We start from the raw sequence: 19,746 nt of genomic DNA, 5'->3' as shown, positions 1-19,746 counted from the left end.
GTGCTCCAGTCTTCAAAACTTACACAAGCTGCCTCTTACATGTCTCCTTCAGTTGTCACCTTGGGACAAGGACCTCTGAGCACCTGACTGAGGAAACAGAAAGGCCCCTGCCACAATCATCCTACTGAACCCTCTCCCCTCCCCTCAAAAAGGGCCAGCAGCCCCCTTCCCTTGAAAGGGCTTTTCTTTAGAAAGGGCGGTCTGGACTTAGCATGAGAGGGGAATGCACTTTAGAGACACCTGGGACCATGGGGTGCTTTCAAAGCCTCTCCCCGCCCTTCCAGGTCTTGACTGGTGGGGTTTTCAATATTAACGCCGCACAGATAAATAACACCCAGTGTCAGGATGAAGTGTTCTTACGTGCACAGGGTCAGATGGAGGGTTGAGGCCCCGCGCGTGGTCCGGTGTCACGGGAGTGGAGGCGGGGCGGGGCGGGGGGCTGGCCGTGAAGAAACAAGAGGAGGAGGGGCAAGGCTCAGTACTGGATCCTGCTGACTACCCCCCCCCACACACACACACTTATAAACTTTAGCTGCCCCATGAACTTTTTGTGAACCGTTTAAAAGTGGAGGTCTGTTGAACAAACAGCGGCGCCACTGCCAGCCATAATTTCATTGCAACGAGCTAAAGACTTTTAACTCTTCAGGTTCCGGGCCAAAGATGGACCTGAGCGGAAAGGGCCAAGGAGCCGGGGGCCCTGCCTGGCGTGAGGCCCTTCTCCAGAGTGACAGCCCAAATCCTGGGCAGGAACACCCTCATCCTGGGCAAAGGCCATACTGCGTACACCCCACCATCACTGAAGAACGGGCCCACCCCCCATCTCTCTGGGATGTAGAACTAAACTAACTAAGGGGATCGTGGGCACAAGGGACACAGAGATAGGGTCAGAGACACCGCCACGCTCACCCCATTCCTCTTCTAGAAGCGGCTATTGAAATAGTTGGGGGTCTTTCTTACTTTCTTCTTCTTCTTTTTTTTTTAACCTCCAAGGAAAAGTTCTTCAAAAGTGACTTCCCTGACCCTTGGCTGTGGGTCATGCTGCAGGGTGCAAATGACGTGATTTAGATAACAGACAGAGCAGGCGCTTTGCTGCTGTATATAAGAGGCTCATCTGCCCTTATTTCTCAACGACCCCCCCTTTTCTTCCACAGGTGGGTGATGCTTCTGGAGTGCCAAGATGTGTGAAGTCAGTCATGAAAAGCACTTTACAAGCACCAACCTGTTTCCAGTGGGAGCTGCTAAGCTATACCCTGGCTCTGGGTTTTAACCCTTTTTTTCCAGCAGTGGAGAGAAGGGGGCAAGGATGTGGGACAGGGATGAAGAGGGAAGGTGGCCAACAGAAGGGGTCAGCTGGGGAGACGGAAGAGCGTCTGGTTTCTGAAGAACAGACCAGGAATTGTGGTGGCTGCCCGCTGAACACCCAGTTCTGGGAGAGACCCGGCTTGCAAAACGCAGACTTGCCGCGTGGTCTCCGGCTTTCGGTCTGGCCCTAGGGGCAAGCACAGGAGAGCTTGAGTCTCCCTCGACAGACTTGGGCAGTCATCTGGTCCGGGAGCCAAGAGTTATGATTAGCATCCGAGCTTGGCCTGGACGCTGGGGAGAAGAGCCTGATTGGCAGAAAGAGGTCAGAGGGACCAAGATTAGGAGCTGTCCCCCCAACCTCGGCATCCCTGAGCGAGGGCACTTTGGCCCTCTGTGAAAAGACACGAGGGGGCACACGGGTCCCCAGCTGCACCCACCACCGTTCTGCCGATTCCTGCCATGAAGACACCATTATGGAATGAGGAGAAGGAGAGAACGTTTATTTTGTTTTTTTTCTTTAAAGGCGACTTCCCTTGGCAGGCAACAAACAGGCTGCAAAGGAAGGAGCAGTGGCCGTGAGAGGCTGGCGTGAGCGCAGGGAGGAAGGCAGCACCAGGCCACTCCTGCCACCTCTCCTTTCTCTCCACCCCAGCTCCTCCTGGCACCGGGCCACTTTCCACTGCCTCCGCCCTTGAGGCGCTGATGGATTGGTTCAAGTCTGCACAGCACGCTTGTCAAGTGACAGCGACGGAATGGGAAGCAGTGCCACCAAACCATCCCAACCCCACTCCAATACGAACGGTGCCCCTTCCTAGGGCCTCACTCTCTAGGCACCCCATGCCGCCTCAGGCACTTATCCAGTTAGTGACCAAGAAGACCTGGACGGGTTTTGGGGAGCTTCCGGCTCAGAAGGCCGGGCAGACGGCAGGGCTCCCAGCCAGCATGCCATGTGCCACGGTCCTCCGTAGGCTGGGGACCTCTTCGGGGAAGGGGTGTCTCTCGCTGCACCGGCATGGCTGGTTCTCTGTGGAGGACACGCGCGCGCGCGCGCGCGCGCAGTCACCACAGCCTCCCAGCTCCCACTCTCATCCACGGCGTGTCTCTGGGCAGGTGGCCGGACCTCTTCAACTCTGGCCCCCTCATCTGTAAATATTTGGCACCGTGTTTTCCAGAAGATTAAACTGCACTATGGACTTGAGTTCTGCCTGGCAATAACTGGTGCAGGCCACATCTAACCCATTAAACAGCATCTGACTCCACTAAACATTCTACGTAACAAACAAACCCCAGAATGGCTACATAGTTTCCTTGCGGCAGAGGGAAGGCTGAGGCAGGGACACAGAGGGGGCCAGGGAGGGGTGACCTTCTGCAGAGTGTGTGGCTTTCATGGAAGCCCAAAGCTCATGGCGTGGGAGCCCTTCCTGGGACTGCTCCAAGCGCAGACTGAGTCACACACAGACACTTCTCTACTGGTGTCAAGGAAGAGAGGGAAGAAGAAGTTCCTATTTTAGCACTGGGGGCCGCGAGGAGGTGGGAGATGAGAAAAAGCGGTCCAGGGTGTGCAGTGTTGGGGCAAGTCCTCCTGGGATGTTTTCCCCAGTATGTGTAGCAGTGGGGAGAAGGGAACCCCAAGGATGCCCCCAGGTCGGGGCGAGGGTCGCAGGCTTCCTGGGGTGTGGCTGAAGGAGGTCGCCCGACGGGTCCTGCAGCCGGGCATGGGTGCTGGGGGGGAGTGAGGGGTGGAAGGAGTGATCCAGCCTGCCCAGGCGCTGTCTCTTGGCACACTCCAAGTCATGGCTGTCGCCGCCTCCAGAGGCGTCCCCACTCACGACCCGTTTTGCATTAGTAACAGAGCTGCGGAGCAGGAGTGCGGGTGTGACGGGGTGGGGGACGGGAAACTCACGCGGCTGGCCCTGACCTTTTGAGCAACCAGAACCTTCCCTGCCTCCTCCTAGGGCGCCAGGATAGCGCCGCGAGCCACTCGGGTCAGTCGGGAGTGAACTTGGCCCACAGCGGCAGCGGCAGCGGCGAGTGGGGGAGGGGCGCCCCCTCCCCCGCCTCAGCCCCGAGCACGGATCGGTCGGCAGCAAAGGGATTTTCTCTCCCACCACACACACCCGCGCTGCCGCAGGCTCCGCGCCTCTCCTACGCCAGGTCCCCGCGCGGGGCCGCCCCCCCCACACGCACCCCCCGCCCGACCTTCCAGGACCCCCGGCTCTCTCGGCCAGCCCCCGACCCCAGCTCACCCCGCCCGCGCGCTCCTCTGGGCTCCCCCTTCCCAGGCGCCTGCCGCTGAATCTCTGACAAAAAGCAACTTTGGGTGGGCGCACGGAGAACCCAGGATGTGCGGCGGCGCGCCCCAGGGGAGTGGGCATTGACTGGAGACCGCTCCGGCCCATCGTCCTGCGCTCCCTTCGGCCAGTCTGGAGTGTTCTCTCCGTGGAAGCCTCCCCCCACCTTCCCCGATTCAAAGATGCAAGCCAGGTGTAGCCAGCTGTAAAAGGGGGCTCGGGGGCTTGGGGAGGGGGGCACCAGCAAGGATCGACCGGGAGAGCCGCTGCCAAACCGGGGCTGCCCGCCACACACCCCCTTTCCCAAAAACAGAGCCGTGGCCCCCCCGTCAGCTCTTGGACCAACCTCAGACACTTCCCCTTCCCCCCGCCAACCCCCCCTCCCGACGCCAGGCCTCGGCTTTTTGTTCCTTTCACTTTCTTTCACGGTTGTGCCACACACAACCACGCGTGTATGCAAGAGGGGGCCCCATTTGGAAGCTGGCGTCCCTCAACAGGAGGCAGCAGCCCAGGACAGGAAACCTCGGTTGAATGCAATTAACCAACCTGACTCCTCTCCTCCCCGCCCACCCACCCTCCACACCCCCTCGAGTCTGGTCCCTACAGGCCGGGTTCCCACTTGGAGTCTACACAACCTGGAGGCAAATCCAGAATAAACGATCCATAGACCACGACTCTAGAGGGGGTGTCACTGCACTGCAGCCTCCATCGGGGCTTTGTAGAAATAAAGTGAACTCACTGCAAACTCCTCCCCCCACAAGGAACAAGCTAGACCAGAAAGCTATTAACGACAGCTATCATTAGTACACACAGGAAGCACAAAGGAACTTTTTACGAATAAAAGATGCATAAAACACAGGGTCCTGTGACCTGCACCCGGCTTCCCTGCTGATTGTGTGCAGCCTGGGAGGCCTGGGAAGGCTGGGGATGAGGGTCAGAGGAGGACAGGGGCTCCCACTTTCTTTACGAGGAACAATAGGAACCCCACGTCTGTTCATCTTGGAACCCGGAACACCCCAAACAAAGCTGTGGGAAAACTGCGGTAGACGTGGGGGCCCGTGAATTCTTCTAGCTGTTCAGAGCTTAATTACTCCTCCTTGACCCGTGGGACCAGACACGACACCACCAAGGTTAAAATGCCCCAAACAGCGCCCAGCAGATGTGAGCGAGCTGCCAGACGCGCAAATGAGACCTGCCTCGGAGCACGATAACAAGTGACTCATACGTTGCATATCGTTGAAAAAAAATTATTTTTCTCTAATTTGCATTTGCTTCGGGGGAAAAAAAAGCCAACTAGAGTCCCTCTTCACAAGCACGAGTCTAATCCTGGAAATGCAGCCCGGCTGCTTTAAGAGAGCTGGAAGGAGGGAAAGACTGCCAGCGCTTTGGCGTTGCAGGCTTGTTTATCTTTCCGCCTTTCCTCCAAGGCGAAACTCGTTTTGCAAGCAACATTCCTACAGAAAATGGCACACGTCCTAAAAAGAGACCAATTTATAGAACTGGCACCGAAGTTCATGTATCATTCCAGAAGCATCTCCCAGCTCCCCACTAGGGAACCCAACTAGATGTAGAAGTCCACATTATAACTCAGAGAGTAGATGTGGGGGCAGGGGGGAGCGGAGGTGGACCCGTAATTTGCAGATATCCTGCAAGCTGTACACTCAGGGGCCGAAGTCACACAGAAGGGCAGGATATAGAATTAAGTCAGCTCTAAATGATCCTCCAAAGCCCGGGGGCCAGGGCTGCGGAAGCCTTCAACCTTGAGGTTGGGGGGAGTGGTGCTTACACCCAGCTTGCCCCAGGACAGCCCAGGGGCAGGCCCAGCTTCTGGACCATCCTGAGGACCATCCTGAGCCCGCCAGCTTGGACCGGCCCAGCGGGGTATTGCTGCCACCCACCAACTGTTCTCCCTCCCACCCTGGCGCCTCCCCGCAGTGCCTGGCAGAGGACCAGGAACTCAGAGAAGGCCGGGCTGTGGGCATCTCGTTGATTAAGTCACAGAGTGGGTGGCGCTGTGGGCAGACCTCAAGACAGCACCGCTGGTCCTGCAGCTGAAAGGCAAGTGCGCTCTTAAAAACCGGGAAGGCAAAGGGAGGCGGGTGATCAAAAGCCGACTTGCACCCCTCCCCACCCCCATCACCCCCCTTCGGGTCCTGAACCTACACACTTGTGTTTCCAATCCAGGAAACGGGGCCGAGGGCATAGAACACAGCGGCCGCCCGTCTCTTGAACTTGTCTGAATAACAGGGCCATTTCAGAGGAAGAACAACGGCCTTCAGAGCCTCTGCAATTTCCAGAAAGCCTTCAGTTAATACATTCTTTCCAACAGGCTTGCTTTAGGGTGGAAAGTTACTTTCCCAAATCTTAACAACCCGGTCACAAGCCACTGAGGCCCCAGGTCAACAGATCCCGGCCAAACCCCTCCAGACAGTTGACACTCATGACCCCGCAGGCCTTCTCCTGCCACCTCTGCCTAACAAGTTCCCTAATCCACAACACACCAACCAGCGCGCACGTCCACCACGATCCCAGGAGCCAGAAAGATGCGTGTCGCGGGGTGCGGGGGTGCGGGTGCCGCCGCCGGAGGGCTCTCTCGCAGCGCATCCGAGGGCTCCCGGGCCAGCAAGGGGCGGCCACCTCTGCAGCTCTCCGCGGGCCTGCACGGTGCGCGCATTGTGTGGGCGCCGAGGAGGCACAGCGCTGCTCCTGCATCAACAGCTGTCACATTATTTGCACTCGCTGGAAACAGCCTTCACACTCCCCGCTCACCACACAGTTAAAGCCGGACTAACAATCCAGTTAGAGGTCAAACCAACAGCAGCATTGTGTCTCCTTCGCACCAAGCCCAGCAGCTGGCAGGTTTCTCCGGAACAAGAGACCCCCCTCCCCCCACCCTTCCAGGCTCCAGCCAAGGCTAGCCTAGGCAGCAATGCGTGTGTCGCTGCTGATTGTTAAAGCAAGAGAACACAGCCATTTCGCGCAGAGTTCTGTGGGGTTCATCAGCTCTCTCCCAGAGTTTCCTCCTCTCAGGCCCCCTCCCCCATTTCCTCAGCTGGGAATAAAGGTTGTTCAGACTCCCAGGGTGGGTTTCTCTGCTCAGCAAAGCGTGGGTCGGCCTGCCCCGGCCAAGCCTGGGGTCCTGCAGCCCTCTCTACCGTGGTCCCAGAGGCTAGGCAGCTTGGCACTTTCTGCAGCCCAAAGCCTCGTGTTTCGGAAAACCGTCCAACTCCCTGAATCCTTCCTGGTCGCCCCACTGATCAAAATGTCTCCTTTATGATTTTTGGTTAAGTCGAACATTTCCATCATCGTCATTATTAGCGCAAATTACACGCCTAATCGGTCCTTAAATAGATTTTAATTAAATAATCATACAAGGCTCATTTTATGACTTAAGAAAGGCATTAGTTTTCCTTATAAACTTTCCACCAGGATATAGAATAATGATAGCAGACAAATACTTATTCTTTGAAAAGCACCAATAACTGATGGGCAGAGTATTGGGAAAGCAGACCCTGCTTCACACCTTCTGGAATCCAAGTGGAGACTAGACAGACCACATCTGCACAACTTTCCTCCGGAGAAGGGAGAGGGGATTTCTTCCTCCAAAGCATTACTTTTGTCTTCTCTTTGGGGCCAGGAGAAAGGAACCCCAAATGTTCCTTTTCCTTGCCCATCTGAAGAGATTTCTCCAGCTTAGAAGTCTCTTCTAGAGACCACTCCTCGCCACCCCCATCTGTTTTCCACCCCTCAGTCTGCTGAGAGCCGTGGTGGAAAGCAGGCAGGCTGTGCTTGTTAAATGCTCTGTAAAATGCTGTTAATAAAATAATAAATACAAAGGATGGAGGCTGCTGGTTCCATGGGTGTTTTGACTGGAAATGCCTTGGCACTTGTCATGTGTTTACGGGAGGGCAAACAACTCTAGGAATTACATAGTTTGGACATTTCTGTACTTCATTTATTCTTTCCTAAGTGACGTAGGCCTAGAGCTATGTCAAGTTTGCATTTGTACAGAACTGTTAAATGCCTAAGAGTTTCTCCAATTAAACCAAGTTTTAAATCAGACCCAAGGCTGGAACGTACTCTCGGCCTCGCCCCACTCCACCCCTCTGCCTCTGTGGCTGGAGAAAACAAACAGACCCTCAACAAGATCCCCTGTCCTTGCTCTCCCCACCTTCACCACCCCCACCCGCGGGGGGGCACCTAGGGCAAAGGTTAAGGTGTCTTCAGATTACAGGCAAGGCCCTGGCTACACACACTGGAAAGCACTGCAGTTGGGCGCATCCTGGGCACACTCGAACCTCTAAAATAGTGAGCTAAGATCGGGGGAAAACTGCTGGCCTGGTAAAACCCACTGTTCACAAAACAATGTCAGCAAAGACTGGAAGGCATTCTTTAGAGAGGTACCAGGGACTCATGCCTACTGAAGCTCTTTCAGCACAAAGGCTTTTAGGGGAAGAAGGGAAAAGGGGGGTGGGGGGGAGGAGAGAAAGGGAGGGCTCCTGTTTCAGAGCAGGCATCCCCAGAGAGTCAAGAACCAAGTGTAGCTTCAATCAAACGCTGACTTCCCCTCTGGGAGTCTAGTAGGAAACCTGATCACAGTAGCTTACTACCGGCCTGGATCCATACAGGTCTGGTTTTCTTCTCATGCTAGTAAATTTTTTAAAATACATATCCATAGAAAAGAAGCAATCCCTGACAGACTTTTACTGAAAACCACACTGAGACCTCATAACATCCGGACTTAATCTCTATCAGACAAACCACAGCACCTCTGGCCTCTGCAGCGGGCCAGACCCTTTCACCTCTTCCCACAAGGTCTCTCCCCTCCAGCCGCTGCTGTTCCCTCCCCCCAAAAGAATGACGGGAGGACTTGCCAAAGAGCACCTAGATACCGGTTCTGGAATCAATTCCTAACCATATAAATGATCCCACTTAGGGGGAGAAAAAAAAATCCCAGCCTTTTCATATGGATTCCTTTAAAGCCCAGAATGCAAAGAACTGTAACAAAGGGAAAGAAAGAGGAACCCACGGAGGCAGACCTGGAGGAATAGCCTCAGGAATACCCTTGGAGGGGAGCTTAACCTGCAGGTTGGTCCCCAGACACTGGCCTACGCAGGTCTTGGCGGGGGGGGGGGGGGCGGGGGCGGCGGGCATCTCAGGGGCAGCAGGGAACGGAGAAGCAACCTATAGGAATCTGACCAGTCATTCAAAGCAATTACTAATTCTCCGGGCCTACTATGTGCCAAGTATTCTTTGATCCTAAAGGTGGAAAATTATACCCAGTTTTACAAATGAAGAAACTTACTGAGGCTCAGAGGCCATAAATAACCTGTCCCCAAGGTCACACAGCTAGTAAAACTGGGCCACGGTCAAACTCAGTCCTGGAGTTGCGGAGAGGAGCCAATTATCGGTCAAATTGTGCCATCCAGAATCCCCAAGAAGTTCGGAAGGCTTCCTTAGCCCTTGTACTCCAATACAGAGTAAAAGGATAGCACTTAACACCTATGAAATTCGGTCCACAAGGAGCCCGCATCCTAGTTTCTCCTACATCCAGAAATCTCTTGGTCCATGTGAAGTCTTTTGAAATTTCTGCCAACATCCTACCCATCTCCCTACACTGGAACACCCTGGTGTGAGGCCAGGGATTCCCAACAAGGCTCCACTTTCCCCTCCTCCAGAAGCCCAGAACAGGCAGTGGGAGGTGGGTGCTACTCTTAGGTCTCTGGAAAAAGTGCTGACACCTGGAACTACAAGAAGGCTTGCCACACTAGTTTTGCCACATAAAGCAATCAATCAAATTATCTAGACAGAGCAAAAGCCCTTTGGAAAGACTGCCTACATCTACCTTTCCTAGGACTTTAATGAAAAACCCAAAGTGGGCTGGGGAGGCAACTGAGGGGGAAGCGGCTTGCAAGATGCTGGACCCTCCTGGACTCCTGGGGGTCCCCACAAAAAGCCAAGTCCCGAGACAAGCCGGAGGTTGGGGTTCTCTCTCCTCTCCCCAACTTCTCATCCCAGCAGCGCAGGGTCAGCGCTCAACATCCCCTCCCCACCCCATCTTCAATTTCCTGCTCTGTCCCGGGCTTTCAGAAGCTCCGGGAACCATCCACACCCGATGCCACAGACGCCACAGGCTCCACGACCCAGGGCCGTCTCCAGCTCAGCTCGGTGGCAAGGGGAACGGGCAGGAGCGCCGGACACTCAGCCGCCCCTGCGGCTTCCCGGCCCCGGGCGGGTGGCTCCTCCAGTGGCCGAGGCTCCGGATGCGTGAAATGGCTCCAGGAGCGCCTGGGGCAGGCCAGGGCCTACGCAGCGGGAGGGACCGAGGCGATGGCGGAGCCGGGTCCTCATCTCTCTAGTCAGCCAAACACGCCCCGGCGGCCCGGCAGCCCCTGGCTTGCAGCCAGTGGCTTTCTCTCTTTTTTAAACCTTCCGGCCTTGCCAATTGGGACAGGATTTCCAGCCCCCGCCTTCCCTCCTCCACACCCTCCGTGCAGGCCCTTCCAACCTCCAGGGAGGTGACCCCCGCCCCCGGGCACCGTGAGTCCCTGGCCCCGCCAGACCCTCCCCCGCCCCCGCCACTTGGGCCACCTGGAACGAGCCGCTTCCCAAAGCGATCGGCGTCCGGCCGAGTCTGGGGCTGCTGCTGCGTCCGGGGAGGAACTCCCGCAGCCTCCAAAGGTCCAGGCCTGCCCGCAGCGGCATGCAGAACCGCCCCCTACTCGCGCTCTCTTCGAAAGACCAGACGCGGGGGGAGGGGGGCGGGGAAAGTTTAAGGCCTGTCTTTAAAAAAAACATTTAACTCTTCAGATGCAAGAATTTGGGTGCCCTTGGCACGGTTATGAGCGCTAGGGTAGAACAATAGAAATGGGGGGTGCCGGAAATGGTGCAGGAAGACCCCTATAACCCTATAAACCTCTCCTCCCCCCTCGCAGTTACTATTAGCATTAAAAGATCCCAGTGCCTTCAATGCAATAATGCCTGTTTATAACTTTTCCCTGCTGGGTCCCCATACCCTAAACAAGCCCCCTCCTCACGTTTTGCAATCACCAGGGCAAAGATCGCTCCCAAATCTGTGACCTCCCGGAGCTCTTGGGCCTCTCACCTGCTCTGCCCCTGGCACCCTGACCTCACTCACCCTCTTCCCCCACAGTAGTTCCTCTGGTTTGCACCTAGACAATAAATTTAGTTTCATTTAGCTTCCGGTCTTTAATTTTAGCAGGTCTCCTTTTTGCATGCAAATCAATATGACAATTACCATCTAAAAGCTCGCCCAGCCCCGGGCCAATGTAAATAGATCATTGTCCGCCTTCCACAAAATAACACCGGGAGTCTGTGATGCATAACGAGATTATACTGGAAACTGTCTTTTAGATCAAATTCTATTTAATGCTGTCAGGATCTTCTCCTAGCGGACTTCCCCGCTAGTCTAATCACGGGGCGCCGGAGCCCATGGGTGCCGAGGGGCGATGACTGGCCGGGGAGACATGGTTCTAAGAAATAACAAAGTGCGGGGACGCCCCCCCCCAATTCCAATACCCTCGACTAGAGGCCGGCGGAAATGAGCCTGCGCTGGGAAAGGGGGCCTGCTACAGAAACGTTGCGGGGGCGGGAAAAGCTCGTTGGTTAATTCCCATCCAACAGAAAGTCAGCTATCCCTTCCGGAGGAACACATGGGGGGCAACCAGCGAAAGCCGACGGGCCGGGCTGGAGGTTGGGAGACGTCCCCGGCCAAGTGCTCGGGGCACAGGCGGCTTGGCTGCCACGGGGGTGGCCTGAGAAGACCTTCCACTCCTGCCCCGGCCGCTTCTCAAGCCAGCGCCACCATCTAGGCCCCGGCAGCGCAGCCAGCCTTGCAAACAGACGGGAATCCTGCCGGCCGTTCACTCGGGCGAGGCAGCCTGCTAATCCTCCCTACGCTGGCCGTCCCCGCACGGTCTCCTGGGGGGGGGGGCGGAGGGAAAGTAAGCATACCTCCCCTTGATTCCGCCCAGAGGCCGAGCTTCGCACTTCTTTCGGTTCAGTCTCTCTCAGTTCACTAGGCCCTGCGCCACCTTAGCAAACAGGGCTTAGAGGAGCGCAACATCCCTTGCTTCCGACCCAGAATGCAAAGCTACTCCTCTTTTTCCTCCACCATCCATCCTCTCAGGGTCCAGAACTCAAAAATCTTTCAGAAATCCTCCTACCTGCTCAAGACATACTCTCTTCCCCACTCTAGATGGGAAGAAACTATAACCAGAAGCAATCTTAGTAACCAAGGGCCATCCACCCTTAGCTAGGCACCGTCGCCCTCACTTTCCCTCTAGCCGAAGACACAGTATTTCCCAGTGAATGAGTGTGCGAATGTGGTTGTGTGGCCCACACTTCCGTGCCCTGCTGTGTCTCACCGGGCAGGAAAATCTTCATCAGGCACTGAGGAGTTTTTGTCGTTCAGCCTGTGTATCTAAGCATGGATGTATGCATGTGAATGCTTTTTGTGTTTCCAAGTGACCCTCTTCACACCTTTAAATGGGCTTTTGTCTCTCGAACGAACTTACAGAAATTCTGCTCCAGTTTCCAGCTCAACAAAGTCTGGGATTTTCTCCTAGAATCTCGCTCTACGTCTCAGTATTTGCATACCCATGTTTACATTCCTCGCGGCCAGTTCTTTCTCTCTTCTCTATCTCTTGTTCCATGTGGGCACCAGAGCCCAAGTGTCTTGATTTGTCTCAGCACATGTCATTCAGGCGCACATCTTAATCTGTGCATTCCTGTCTAACACGTACACCTCCCCACGACTTACATTCTTGCTTTGCCTATAATGGGGCTCGTTCCCAGACCAATATGGGTTTGCAGTTTAATGTAACTAGAGGATCCCCTAAGACTACAAACCCTAAAAGGAAGAGGAGGGGGAAGGAGAGAGGAGTGTGACTAATGATTCATTTCTCTATAGGGTAACCCACCTGCCTCAGGGGTCTACCTCAGGGAAAGAACGAGACCAATGCCTGCAGAGTTGTATTAAATTTTTAGACCCATTCAATGTTGACCCCATGGATGTGTATACAAATGATTGATCTTGTACACATCGCTGTCCAACTCCTGTTTGGAGGCTGCCTCCCTGCACATATCTTATTTGAACTCTCCACAAGTTCATGGTTAAAAGTGTTTTTATTTCCATAGACAACTCAAGGACCCCTTTGCTCTCTCCGACGCATACCTGTACGCACTGGACAGGCATTTCAGGCTTGGGTCTTTGGTAGGCAACACTCTCGGTCAGAGGCCCCACTGACTAAAGCTCTGAGCAGACCTTCACATACTGGGCCGCTGGGAACGGTAAGGTCTAACCTCTGCATCTCCCCAACTCAGTTCCTTAAGTGAGGGTGCCCACTGTGTGTGTTCACACCTTCCCCATTGAGAAGTATCGGGTCAAATTAGATCACCTAGCAGCTGCGTTTGGTTCGTCGAAGAATCGAGCCCAATGTACCAGGATGTGAGATTGCATACACAGAAGAGAAAGGAAAACCCTAAGCCCAGACTCCCGCCTCCTCTCCCCAGGGGGCTACTTTGCCTCCAGGAATTTCTACTACACTCCCCACCCCCACTCTCCCTATCGTCTTTAAAGGGTTAAGAGAAACCCTCGCAGCCTTCCCTCCACCCTGGTCGCTGGGCCCGAAGGCTCGCTCGCTCACGGGGGTCTGCCGCCGCCTCCGCGGCCCGCCCCCCCCTTCCAGTCCTTCAGCCGGGAGGGAGCCTGCATGCCTGTCTAGACCCATCTATCACAGGCACACCAACAACACCCACGAGAGCGCGGAGACCCTACCCAGGTCCCCCTGCCCGCACGGTTCCCGGTGGACAGAACGCTGGAGCGTGACCGCGCCTGCAGGGTCGGGGTGGGACTCTACGGGCTCGGGCTGCCCCGAGGGCACAGCGGGTCCGCCCCGGCCCCGGCCCACAGCGCTCCCGCCAGCCCGGCTGCCGGGGCACAGTCACAGCTCTGCGCGCTGGGCAGTCCGATTTTTATCTTGTCTAATCCCAAACTGGGCGGGGAGCAGCAGCCAGGCAGCGACGCGAGCGGGAGCGAGTTAAAGACACAGTCGAGGCGACCGAGAGCAGGAAGAAAGAGCGGGCTGCGCGGGCCTCGAGGCGCCGCACGCAACGCGCCGCCCGGCCAAGCTACACTCACCTCCCGCTCGCCCCTCGCCGCCCATCCCTCCCCACTTCCCAGAGGCGCTCTCCGCAGCCCGGGCCGCGGGGTCCCGGCCTGTGTGGGAGGCACAGGCCCGGCCGGCCCTGCAAAGGGCTGGAGAGAATCGCTAATGAGCTGTGCGGCCCATTGATCCGGAGAACACTTCCTAATTAACTCTCAGTCACCTACTGGTGACAGTGCCTCAAAGGACAGCGCTGGGGCCGTCCGAGCCCCAACCCCGACCTGCCCGCGGAGCGCCTGGCGCCCGAACCCCGCGCCCCCCCCAACTACCCCAGGCAATCCCGGTGAGTGGCGGCGTAAACCCGCACACTAAAGGCCAGCCTCGGATTAAACCTGGACGGCATATTAATCACCGCCATCTCCCCGCTTCCTCCTCGCGGTGAAATCATGCCCAAAATAAACACGGGAACCGACACTGCAAGGCCCAGACCAGATTAACGGGTCGGGGGTGGAGTGGGAAGGGTCGAGAAGCAAATGTGTTTTCCAAGTGCCCACGTACAGGAGTCTCGGAGGCCGACAATTAAAATGCCTTCCACACAAGCAATTCTGTTGGCCAAACCGAATCCAACACCTCCTAAGGATTGATTTCGGCCCGCGGTGTCCGTTTCCAGTGCCACAGCAAGTGTCACATGGCTACAAATACCCAAGTCTGTCTGCGTTCACCACCCACCACCTTCTGGGGTGGGCCATTTCCTCCTCGTTTTTATTCCTAAGTCATTTTAAGGATTTTTCTCCAGAGACTACCCCTAGAAGCAAATACCACTACCCCTCCTCTGGCCTTCTCTCAAAAAAGAAACAAACAAACAAACAAAAAAAACAGCTAAAACCCTGAGCTGTCTACTCTAGACACAAGAGGCTGTACGAATACCTATTTGAAGCGCGCTGGTTTCTTTTTTTAAGGTTTGCTTTTAAATACACATAACCCTCCCCCTCCTTCGCTCTTCCATCCCCGCAACCCCCCAACCCTTTAGACGCCGGCGGCGCGCGCCCTCGCGCGCGGGCACTCACAGCCTCTAGCTGGAGATCGCGAACTTTCTGGAAAAGATTCATTAACTGCAAATTAAGCCTCGCCCCGGCTTCGGCCTACACGCGGCCAGGCTCAGCCGTCTCAGGGACCCGGGGACGTGCCCACTCAAGAGTGCAGGCGGCGGGAAGCCCGCCGGGACCACGCGTGCCTCGAGCCGCCCTACTCCGCACACGGCGCCCCGGGGCTTGCTTGGTAAACAGCAGGAGCACGTCGCCGCCGCCCCGAGCCCCCTAGTTGGCGGAGGCTCTGCAGCGCAGCCGCCCGCCTGCTCCGAGCGCGGGCCCCAAGGCGCAGCGGCGCCTCGCCCTCCCCGCCTCGGCCGAGGATCGCGCCCGGGTGCGCAAGTTCCTCTTCGCCCTCAGCCTCTGCGCCGCACGCCCTCCGAGTGGGACCAACTTCCTCCGGCCGCAGACTCGCACACGCCCTACAGGGCTTTCCACCAGACTCCACGCTACCCAGAGGAGGACCCAGGTCTCGCCCCCCCGCCCGCCGCCGCCCCCGCCCCCGCACGATCTACCCCCACCCCTGGGGTCTCACAACTTAAAACCAACCCCACGACGTCGCGGGGAAAGTGGGGGTGGACCAGGGTGGCAGATTACAATTTTAAAAGAACATTTACAAAACAAAGCGTCTGACCTGACTGGCTGGCGGGCGGGCGGAGTCGGAACCCCTCGCTCTGCTCCATTTCCTAGTATTTTTGTTTTAATCCACGTGATTCACGCTTTGGAGCAAGCCAAAAAAAGCCAAAAAAAACCCCCAAAACCGGGACTCCCCTCCCGAGTCGCGCGGCAGCGGCGGCAGGTCGAGCTCGGCTCGGCCCGGGGCGCCCGCCACACACACCCTCGCGCACGCACACGCCGTCGTTCCACGAGCAAGAACGAGCTGCCCCCGGAGAGGCGAGACGAGGCAGCGGCGGCTGGGGGTTTTTACAGTTCTTTCCCGAGTCGAAAAAGAAAGCAGACGGGAACCCGCCGCCCTCCCTTTCCTGCTAGCGAGCTAACGCCGAGCCGAGCTTCCCAACTTCCAGACCAGCTCACCCCCCCCGCCCCCCACGCCCGACTCGCGGCACTCAGCGACGACCGCGCTCCCGCGCACACAGGCACACTGCCTGCAAACTTCCACTTCGCGAACTCCCTGCTCTCCTCCCAGCCCCGAGGGGGGCGGCAGCCCCCCCCCCGCCGCGCCCCTTCCTCCCCGAAGCCCACGCTGGGCCGCTTAGGTTGGCTGCATTTTTAATAACTTACAGCTAGGAAATAAAAACGAAAGCGAGCAAAGCAGCCAAAGTGAAGCGCGAGGCACAAGCTTCGAGGGGTACGCGAGAGAGTCAGAGGAGCCACCCGCCGCTAGTCTGGGCCCCGAGGGAGGGGGCCGACTGCAGCCCGCCGCACGCACGCCCGCCAGCCCGCGCGGCCTACGCGGGGAAAGGTGTTCCGGGCACTGACCTGAAATCCCCAGCCGGGGAGTAAGCGGGGAGCCTGCGATCCGGCGCTTTGAAGTTTTCCCTGGAGCAGAGTCGAGGCGGCGAGGAGGAGCGACGGGAGGTGGGGTGGGTGGGGAGAGGTGTGCGGGGTTGGAGGAAAGTGGGGTGGCGACGTTGGCGATGGGAGAAGGGGCCGGGCTGGGCCGGGGAAGCGCGGCGAACTGCAAAGTTTGCCGTCCCCCGCTGCCCGCAACCCGCTCGCGGCGCCGCGCCCGCTCGCCTCCCCCGCCGTCTGCTGCCAGCCGGCTGCCCTCGGGGTCGGCCCCGCCGAGGGGTGGGCTCTGGGCCGGGTGGGGGCGGGGGCGGGGCGGGGCAGGGCGGGGCGGGCTCAAAGCTTCCTGGCAGGTGGCGACAGCCCCGCGCGATCCTCCGGGCTCCGGCGGCTGGGCCGGGCTCGGCCGGGCTCGGCCGGGCTCAGCAGCTGTCGCGTCGCCGCTGCTGCCGCCCGCGCTCGGGCAGGAGCCCCAGCGCCATGCTGACGATTAGCCGCGAGCGCCAGCTCGGGCTGGGTGTGTGAACGTGTGTGTGTGAGTGTGTTGGCCAAGTCTTCCCTGCGCGGCGACAGCGCGGCTGGGGCTCCCCGCCCGGCAGCTCGCGGGCTCCCCCTCCGCCGCCGCTGCCGCCTCGCTCCCGCTCTCGGTCGCGGTCTGGGCTCCGGCGCGTCTTCCCCGCTGCCGCCGAGCTCGGTTCGCGTTCAGCAAGGAGCGTAGCTCCGCCTCACCTCGCCGCTGGGAGCCCAGGCTCCGTCTGACGCCGCGCGCCGCGATCCCAACGCGTCCCCCCTCCCTGGTTCCCTCCTCTTCCTCCTCCCCCTCCCTCCGCCCTCTAGCTCGCCCTCCCTCCCAGCAGCCGCCTCCCCTCCCCCCGCAGGCGCAGCGCTCGGGCGACAGCCGCCTGCCCGACGCCTCCTCCAGCTCTCGCAAGTTTGAGCTCCCCCAGCCTCCGCTCACCCTCCGCTCACCCTCCGTTGCAGCGCCTGGGCGGTGGGGTGTCGGAGGGGTGATTCCCCAAGAAAGGTTTGCCCGAGTTTCCCCAGCCGTCATCGATTCCCGGCGCGTTTCGCCTAGCTGGGTCCGAACCCCAGACCACCTGGGTGGCGTCCCCCTCGCCCCATGTCCTCCCCTCCCCCGCTTGGACCGAGTTGGCTGCGCACACCCCGCCCGGGCGCGCGTCCTGGGCGAGTGAGAGACCGACTTGGGCGGCGGCGGCGGCGCGGGCGGCCCGTTGATCCTGAGCCGAGGGGATGGGGGGCGGCGGGGGCGGCTCTCCCAGCCGCGCGCCGAGACCCGGAGAGTTACAGAGCAGGCGTACATTGGAGAGAGCTTTCCTATATAGGAGAGCCAAGAATTTGTTACTTCTTGAGGGGGGAGCATGAAGGTAGGGGACCCTATAATGAGAATCCTAGGATTGCTTCTAGATTTCTAACTTGGATAAATGACAGGACGGTACTCTTTGGTGGATACTAAAGGAACAGTAACAGCAGCAAAAGTCTAAGAATGGAACTTTAACATATCACAATGCCACCTTTAAAGTAAATTTGGCATTCTCCTCCTTTTTGAATAAAAGAAAATGCATTAATCCAAGACATACACATTCACACACCTGCTAATATCTGCTCTTCTGCAATCATGTGTTTTCTGTATAGTGTCTAAATATCTATTCCAGTTGAAGTAGTGCTTGAACACTTCAATATGCCTCTTTCCATCCAGAAAGAAAAACTGTCTATGACTGTTTCAACGTATTTTAAATATATGTATAATCATTGCCAACTTATCTGCTTTGCAGATACTAGTTTCCTATACAATATTTAATATCTCCCTTTATTGAAAATGTCATTGCTCAGTATTATGATTGTTTTTCATTTTGATTATATGTCTGAATGTTAGAATTATTGATGAATCTCTTTATTAATGGAATAATCTCAGCACAATGTTAAATACACTTCTTCTCTACCATTATTATATGTTATTTTAACGATTTTCCATACAGTTACTTTAAATGGGATTTTCAGAGTTTTCAGGCTTTTTGAAGTCAGTGGGATAGGCTCCAGTGAGTAAAAGAAATGCTGAAGAAAACAATATGAATTAAACAAATTTAAGTAGTTAAGAAAGCACTAATCTAGTCATTGAGAAATATATACTAAGATTTACATAGTATGTATATATAAATCAATAGTTTCAAAATGAGATAATCTACTGAACAAAATATCTTAAAATGTGAATGAAAAGATGTTGTAAAACCGCTATATGATTAAAGTACAAAAATTTTTATAAGCTTGGAATATCAGTAATAAGTGCATTTTTGTCTGGGAGACAAGTTGTTATCTGGGAAACCTCAAGACATTTTGTAGATTATCGAAATCACTTTACTATCAATCTTGAGCATTTCTCCTATCAACTCTATCATTAGTATTGGAAATTAGCATGATGACTCTATTTCACCATCAGGAACATTGAAGAAACTATTTAAAGTGCTAAACATTGGTTTTAACAAATAAAAAACAATTCATCTGAAGAAGATGTTACAATGAACTGAGGAATTAAAAGATCTCAAAGTAGAGAAATTTCACTGACTGCAGTATAAACAACTTGAGGGTAGAGAGTGTCTGTTTTTCCTGTTTGCCCTCCAAATTTGGGAACGGTGTTATATGCACGGTGCAGGGTAATAAGCAAATATTTAACAAATGAAAAGTACTGAATTCATTACCTTGTGGTACAAATTAGGATTTCTTTTGTACTGTAACTAGAAGATTTTAACTTCAGCATTATGAATTATTAATGTCTTTATCTGATTCCCAGTTCTGTGTCAACCAAACTTATTTGAGTGTTAATTAGAGGACTTCATGTTTATCCTATCTTCTAGGATTTCACTTTTGCATATCTGTTAATTCATAATTTTGACATTTTTATAGCACAACCAAAGACTATAAAAACACAGAGCAAGCACTTGCCAAAGAACTCTAAATAAAACAGGTCTCAGATATGAAATTAGAGCCAAGCTTGGTTATACTTCTAAGTGCTTCATCTAAAGAGAAGCGTGCAACACTGCTGCATGAATTAATCATCTAGGGTGACTTTTAAACCTATCAACAGCTGGCCCCTCTATCATATCTGATTTTATTCAATAGTCTAAGTGATAATAATTTTTTGATCAAGAACTTTATTTTACTGGTTGTAAAGGTGCGCGCATGCACGTGCACACAATCCCCAGTGCTTTTAAAAATTGTGGGACAGAATTAATCATAACTATTGAGTTTAAATGTCATTTATCAACTTATTAAAGTGCAAGCATGCAGGGAAAATAAGCTAAAGACAAGACTTTCGTTTTTCAATTTATTTTTAAAAAGTCTCGTAGAAATCTTTATGAAATTAACACAAAATGGTGGTACCAAAAATCTTTTTGCTTTGTTTATTCCCTAGTCTGTGGCAATGTAAACAGTGGAAGTTAACCCGGAATTTAA

General features: G+C 55.3%; 1 protein-coding gene across 1 annotated transcript in view; it reads right to left on the bottom strand.

Moving 5' to 3' along the window:
- LOC309807692 (BCL-6 corepressor-like) overlaps window positions 1-10,313 on the bottom strand; it is a 35,617-nt gene extending 25,304 nt beyond the window's left edge. The window contains 1 exon segment of the mRNA XM_082627547.1: window positions 10,185-10,313. Within this exon segment, the coding sequence (XP_082483673.1) occupies window positions 10,185-10,298 (114 nt within the window). The 5' untranslated portion in view covers window positions 10,299-10,313.
- Window positions 10,314-19,746: the final 9,433 nt, after the last annotated feature.

This window comes from Mesoplodon mirus (genome assembly GCF_964341445.2).
Source record: "Mesoplodon mirus genome assembly, chromosome: 7".
Classification (NCBI taxonomy): Eukaryota; Metazoa; Chordata; class Mammalia; order Artiodactyla; family Ziphiidae; genus Mesoplodon; species Mesoplodon mirus.
This window is presented reverse-complemented; position numbering and strand designations above follow the sequence as displayed.